The sequence below is a fragment of the Hypanus sabinus genome, chromosome 1 (genome assembly GCF_030144855.1).
Source record: "Hypanus sabinus isolate sHypSab1 chromosome 1, sHypSab1.hap1, whole genome shotgun sequence".
NCBI classification, from domain to species: Eukaryota; Metazoa; Chordata; class Chondrichthyes; order Myliobatiformes; family Dasyatidae; genus Hypanus; species Hypanus sabinus.
This window is the reverse complement of record NC_082706.1, coordinates 91,813,128-91,820,652: the sequence shown is the minus strand read 5'-3', so window position 1 is coordinate 91,820,652 and position 7,525 is coordinate 91,813,128. Positions and strand designations below refer to the sequence as shown.

General features: G+C 37.2%; 1 protein-coding gene across 10 annotated transcripts in view; it reads left to right on the top strand.

Annotated features, from left to right (window-relative positions):
* Positions 1 to 388: 388 nt before the first annotated feature.
* Positions 389 to 7,525, top strand: part of ubr5 (ubiquitin protein ligase E3 component n-recognin 5) — a 186,750-nt gene continuing 179,613 nt past the window's right edge. For all 10 annotated transcript variants that reach the window (XM_059972068.1, XM_059972101.1, XM_059972059.1 and 7 more), the window contains exon 1: positions 389 to 686. In XM_059972068.1, coding sequence (XP_059828051.1) covers positions 625 to 686 — 62 coding nt within the window. In that variant the 5' untranslated portion in view covers positions 389 to 624. The remainder of the gene's footprint in view (positions 687 to 7,525) is intronic.

Genomic DNA, 7,525 nt, shown 5'->3' with positions numbered 1-7,525 from the left:
TGATATTGATTTCTATCAAGGATATCAAAAAATAATTATATACTTCTGAAATATTTTAAAAATTGCTCTTTTTAACATTCACTTGGTAATAAGTGAATGATTTAAACAAATTAATTTTTGACAGATCAATAAGTCGCGTACGGCAGCAGGGAGCTTTGAGGTTGATATTTAAGGCCCTCCTTCTGTCACGTGTCCGCCCCTAACAATGGCCGCCGGCTGACCCGCAGTCACACATACCCAGTGACGCGTCACCTGAACTGCACCCAATCTTTTTTTTGTCTTCTCCTGCTCTCGCCTTCAGCGGTGACCAATGGCGTAGCTTGTTAGATGCAGCAGCTAGCCGAGTGAGCGCAACCAATAGCGAGGCGGCTTTTATTGTGAGGGCTCATCAACAGTAAGATGGCGGCGACTGCTTGCTGAAGCGGCGAGTGTCCAAAAAAAAGAATAAGCCGTCTGGTCACAAGCGTTTGGGGAGCTTCAAAAACATTCAAAGGAATTAACTTCAATCAGGATTGATTTATCTATTTGTTTACGCTCCCTGGGCTCCTGCTTCGATCTGTTTTCCCCCTAGTCTAGGCTAGCGCCGCGCGGGTTCGGCCGGTTACTCTCCCTTTCCAGCCGACGATGACGTCCATTCACTTCGTGGTGCATCCCCTACCGGGCACCGAGGATCAACTCAACGACAGGTGAGCAGTGCGCACTCAGGCTCGGGAGAAGGGGTGGGGGTGGGGGGAGGAGGTTCACAAAGGAACGGCTCTGGTTTGCGCCGAGGTTCGCTGGGCCTGGTGGGTGGCTGGGCCAAAAAGTTATCGAGACAAAGCGGCTTCAAAGGTGGGTGATGAGCTGATGCGAGAGACATCGGAAGGTGGGGGATGATTACTCTGGTTTCTATTCTGCAGCAAAGGACTGGGGCACAGTGCTTTGTGTCTGTCTCTTGTTCTCATCGCGATCACGGCCTGGGGTTGGATTGGGCTAGGTGCGTGTGGGGAAGAGCCCTTACTTTAATGGTAATTTATTTTATTGAGACATGACGCATGAAGCACATGTTTGTGCAGTATTTGAGGGTGAACGAACAAGAGTATCAGTTTATCTCAGGGTGACTTAAGAGCGGATTTGTGTCAGTCGATGCGTCATTTGTAGAACGATTGTTTCTCGCCCTGACTTGGTTGGGTTGTTGAGCTGTGAATGTTCTCCATATTGACCACTGAGAACATTTATTCAGTTAGTTTGTAAATTCTTCTGATGTGTGACATCTCGACAGTGTTGAAGGAATACCATTTTACTTTAAATTTGATTCTATTTAAGTTGTTCTGCTAATGCTGCCGTATGTTTCATCCCCATAACTATAAATCAGTTTGTGATTTTATGTCTTGTCTACGATAGGTAATCTTTGCACACATGGATCAAAATGCCCTAAATTATGGGTATTTGCGTTAGTTCTGTAGAATGTTCACAATGAATTTTAATACGTCAGATGGCAGTTCGGTGACTATTTTGAAAGTATTATTTGGATTAAGATGCGAGATTAATAGCCTAAACCAATTGGGTACGCAGTAACGTAGATTTTGAAGTAAAACGTGGTTTGCAATATATATTTTGAAAACAGACCATTTAATCAGCTGTGTTTACATATATGTGTCTTTTCTACTGCCATTCAAATATATTCAGAATCTAAAATAGGGCAAGTTTGAAGATGAAACCATATTGAGTTATTCTTATCGTGCATTCTTGTAACTTACTTTTGCCATGCATGTTTAGTGTCAAAAGAAAAATCATTAGACCACGGTCCCTAGTTTTTTTTTTGGGGGGGAGGTAAGTGCTTCAAGGTTTTCGTGTTTAATTTCTGCATAATGGTATTATTTAATTAACTGGTTCTTGTCACGTGAATAAAACAATTTGGTAAAGAATGGAAGAACTACTGTGTTCTGAAGAGATTGTTTCGGAGATAGAATGGGGGATAAAATAAACATTATTGCCGTTTTGATTGGAGGAATGGTAGTGATAGCAACAGATTTAACATGCAGTTTTGCTGGATTGAGGATGAGGTCTAATGAGTGGTATATTATCTTTTGGTCATGCACTTCAATAAAGGACGTAATATCGGATTCTGGTATGTTACAGCAGAGCCTCATTACACTTTGGGGAAAATTTGACAAATTAGTTAAATTTATTTAAATCTTAAACTGATCAATTTTGGCAGCAAAATGGTCAGGAAATCAAACAGGAAGAGAAGCAAATTACTTCAGTTATGTTGGATTTGTTGGAAGGGAACATAGAAAAGTACTGGAGTGGTGGCATCTTGAGTACTCATGCTTATTTGTACTTGTACTTTATTGTCACCAAACAATTGATACTAGAGTAGGCAATCATCACAGTGAAATTTAATTCTGCGCTTCGCGCTCCCTGAAGTACAAATCGAAGTAAATATAATAAAAATTTAAATTATAAATCATAATTAGAAAATAGAAAAGTGGAAAGTAAGGTAGTGCAAGTCAGGTCTGGATATTTATAAGGTACAGCCCAGATTACTTTTGGGTTCAGCACAATCTGAGAAACAAAGCCAAGAGGCAGAATCTTACGAAACCTCTCTTTAAAAGCATGCAATATCTTTGACAATGCTCAGTGTTGCCATTACCCTTGCACCTGCTCAGTCTGATATGAGGCTTGTACAGCAAGAACTGTGCTGCATTGCTTGTGCCTTGGTTGTGTTCTAGCTGATCACTTTTCTCTGTCCTAATGATAATGCACAATTAAATCTCAGACTCTACATGCATTCCACTCTCAGGACTACTTTTTTGAAGCATTATTTACAGCTTCATCTGAAACCTTTCTTGCATTTTGTCAAATGATGGTTTGCAATACTTCAATGCACTCATTGCTCACCGTTATTTGCAATTCCAATTATTGTATTGTAATATTTATCCTATGTCCTTGTTGCTGCGGAAATACAAGATTTCATATTCTACGCCATATATATTTGCAGCTAGTCTCCTACTTACAAAACCTCCAATCTATATTTGTAGTTCTCATGGACTTTTGTTCAATCTCTAAATGAATTGACAGTTCTTTTACTTGGGTATATTTTGCTCTCTTCTTTCAGAGTGGGTGGAGTTTGTTCCCAAGTTGTGTTGTTAAATGATTTGACACCTTGTAAATCAGAATATATGACTGTCTGAGCATACAATTGGTCTTCTATGAATTATTTTCCTGCTCAGACTTGCTATTCACCATTGCAGAATGTGTCAGAATTTTTTTTAAAGTAGCAAACTATTGCTGTCAAAATGCAGAACATTCCTCCAGAGATCTTTGTTTTCTTGCTCTTTCTTTCTGTCAAAGTGGCTATAAAAATAATTTGGTTACTGAGGTTACGAATTTTTTTACCCATTTGAATTTGTACTCTTTGAAACAAAATTCATTATGTTAGGTAGTTAATTATTTGAGCAGAGAAATAAATTTGGTGGAAAGTATATGTATCCTTGCTGTAAAACAAGTTAATTCTATTACTGAACAATTGTGTTTCCGTAAACCTAATATGAAAGCAAAAATGTTAATCATGTCCTTCAAGGTTAAATAATTGGAAAAACTTGAATTTCTGGTGTTTCAATTTGTTTACTATTTAAAATAAATGAATATATATTAGCTTGATCTGGTTCGGACATTTCTTCTGAATTGTTACACGAGTTCTGATTTTCTGTCATACATGTAAGAGAATGTCCTCAATTTCTGTCTGTTAAGTTAGGTGAAAAAAGAAACACTGACTACATTGTGGTACCATTTTATAATTAAATTTGCCTCGAATGGAATACACACTGTGATCAACCAAGGTCACGTTCTGAAGAAGCTAATATTATTGATGTGGTAAAATGATATTGCCTGATTTGTTAAATGTGCTATATTTGATGTTATAAAATATGCTTTAATTCAATTGAATAAAATGGGCTAAATTTATATTAAACATGGCTGTATCTGTATGCTTGATGTGCAAATAGTGAATTAAGCAGAATATTAATGGGTTTTTTCATACTTCACTCCAGTTTTTGAAATGTTTTTGAATGGTTTACACTCTGTCGCTGAAGTGTGCATGCATCTATAACAGAGTAAAGCTGATTTTCTGTGTTCTTTCTGGTTCATCTTAGAATTTGATTTCACCCTCAACTGCAACATGGTAAAGCTATTTTGTAGCTGTTCTTGCTCCAAGCCTGTCTGAGCTGCATGGGTTACTGTTATTTCTCTCAAGTACAAGTTGTTGGTGAGACCACACTTGGAGTATTGTGTGCAGTTCTGGTTGCCCAGCAATAGGCATGTCATTGAGCTGGAAATAGTGCAGAAAAGACTCATGAGGCTGTAAATGGCACTGGAGAGCTTGAGTTGTAAGAGAATGTTTGATAGACTGGGATTGTTTTTGACTGGAGTCTGAGGGGTTGCTTGATAAAGGTATATAAAATCCAGAAGGGCATAGATGAGTTCATAATCTTTTTCCCAGGGTAGAGGAATCTCTAACTAAACAGCATAGATTTAAAGTGTGAGGGGAAAGTGACCTGAGGGGCAAATTTTTCTACATGGCAAGTGGTGGGTAAATAAAGCAAGCTGCTGGAGGAAGCTATGGAGGCAGCTACACTTAAAGGCAATACAATCAGATAGGTACATGGGTAGGAGTGGTTAAGAGGAAAATGAGCCAAAGGCAAGCAAGTGAACTGACTCAAGTAGATAGCTTGGTCAGAATATGAGTTGGGCCAAAGGGCCTGTATTGTAATGTATGACTACGATCTCTTCCCCTCACTGCATTGCTAGCTTGCTGTTACTTGGCAGTTATATCCCAAAGACACCATTGGGGGATACAGTCAGCAGAACAGTAGAATTGAGTGATGGTGGTGGTTAGAATTCGAAAACAAATCATGTTCAAGCCATGGTACAATGATTCCTTTGTAAGAAGGTGACGGTTGTGCATATAACAATTAATTTAATAAGGCATATGAATTTTTATACTTAATCCTGCCTACCATGCATCAGTAGATTTGTGCTCCATATTGTCTGAATGCATATGCTGTAGTAGATATTAGAGCAAAAAGAAAACAAACTGCTGTTGGAACAGGATACTTGAGGAAACTTGGCAGATACTAGATACAAATTATATTCAAGTTAGGATGTTACTTCTAGCACAACATGTTTGCTGTGGTATTCTGTGGCTCACATTCTTTAATACTGCTCAGTAACTGCTGTATTGTGTTAGCTCTGTGAGCCCTCTTCTCCCAGAGGAAAAGACTTCACATGTTTACAGCCAGTACTTTCTGACCGTACAAATGAGTGTGGGACTTCACTTAACCATTTATTTGATTTGCTTAATTATTTCCGAATTTAGTATTTCAAGGAGCTTTCTGAATACAGTAAAGTTGGATATATGGAAGTTTTAGTCAAGGTGTATTTTGCACAACTTTAATACAAAAGTAGATCATGCATTTGTTTCTTGCGTAGTTATACAGTAACAAATTCCTTGTGAATGCCAATTTTGCAGATTTATTGAAATGTTACCTCTGAAGTTGCTGTAGGAAAACAGGTTTCATCAGCATATTCAGGATTTTACTCTCTCTTCAGTGTTGTGGAAATTTGTTAACAACTCAAGTTTATGAAATGATCATCCACTTGAAGTTTCAGTTCATTATTTCTATGACCCTACCTTTGCACTTTGAGACAACAAATGATCTTGAAATTTGAAGGTCTGCAAAGATCAAGTGATCTCTGTGGACTTCCAGCCATTTTCTGATATTCATCACTTCAGATGTCAATTGTAGGAAGCTCTGATTGAGCAGCAGGGTTGCCTCAAGTGCTAACTTGTTGCAAAGATTTTCAGTACAGCAAAATGGGAAGTTCAAGGTATAAATTTTAACTCTTCATAGAACATTGACATTTTAAAGAAGGTGGAATTTGATCAAAATTGGATTTTAAATTGTGCTTGGAATGATCAACATTCAGTTTTTATGTAATGAGACAAGTGGTGAAGCAGTCATCATGGTTAGTCTGCCACTAAACCTATTTATGCTTCACGTAACTGAGTATTTTCAGAAATTTTATGGTGGGAGTAGAAGATGAATACTAATAGTTCTTTTAGGTCACTTAATCCTGAAGATTATTTTGAAGCTGGCTGCCAAAGACAACAGGCAGTTGAAGAGCAGGGAATCACTAACAAGAACTTGTAGATTTGAATTTCTGTGAGAGTATTGGCTGTAGAATTTGCTGTCACTTTCACAGTGAAATGATGGGATATTGACGGAATAGTAGGATCTTGGCCAGTTAGTTGACTAATCTCCAGGGGAAACAGCCAATTTTGTATTGATTAAATTTGTAAATTACAATTAGGATTTTTTTGCTATAAAATTATATTATCTGGTGAAGAATACTACAGAAACATTCATTATTGTTGAGTAACCACGTTACTCAAAATCTCTATAAACCCCTTTATGCAATTATGAAAATTGTACTTGGTTTTTCTCCTTTGAGTAAATTAATGCAACTTTGGAGGGTAATAATTTGAAAATTGTCTTGCCAATTACTTTATTTGCATAATCTATGGCCACTGGTTATATTCATTTTATTGGAGGAAAATAATGTATCTATGGTCTACTAGTTTGTACACTGGTTTTGATTCTCAGGCATACAGTATGTCATTTGTCCACTGAGTTTGTGGCAACCATCATCCACCTATTTACACTAATCTTAGATTAATGCAGTTTGTTTTTCATTTTCTGCTCCCAGATTTTCAACTCCAACCTGATTCTACCAATCATTCAACACACCAAATGCAGTTCACTGTGCAAGTTATCTGTATTTTCTCTTGATTCAGCAAAAAATGTGCTTGGTGCAGCTTGTTTATATAATTCACATGAAAGTATGTTAACATGGATAACATTCAAGTGTTTGTGATTTTAAGTACATGTAATTTGTTGCTTATCAAAGAAAACAATACTACTGCCTCAAAAGGCAGAAAAAGCTAAGGCTTTGATTCTGTCCCTTGAAAAGTTCTAATGTACTTAAGAGGCAAAGAATGAAGTTGCGCCTAATTGTATTAGTTGATAAATCAAGACTGTGGCACAGTGAATTAAATGATTGTCAGTGGTTACTGGCCTGTATTTTGAAATAATAGAATTTGGGACAAATTGAGTTCGTTTTTTTTTATCTTTCAGACCTTTTAAATTGAGTGTAAAATGTTTGAAAATATCATTGGCATGGTGTCTTTGGAAATGATTGACAAGTTAAAAGGTCTGAAATCTCTTTCCATTATGAGCACCAGACTTGCCAATACCCATTGTAATTGAGTTTTAAGTTTCATAACGTGTTGACATTGAAATCAAGGTTGTAGTTCAGTGAAGTTTTTGATGGATTATGTGCATTTGTGCAAAACCTGGTGCTTGATTTTATTTAGAATCATATCTAGAGAGGTCTGCTAAATTTAACTAATTATAAATCTAATTGGAGTTTAATTCTGGCATATTCTGTAAGGAGTTTTACGTTCTCCCCATGACCATGTGGG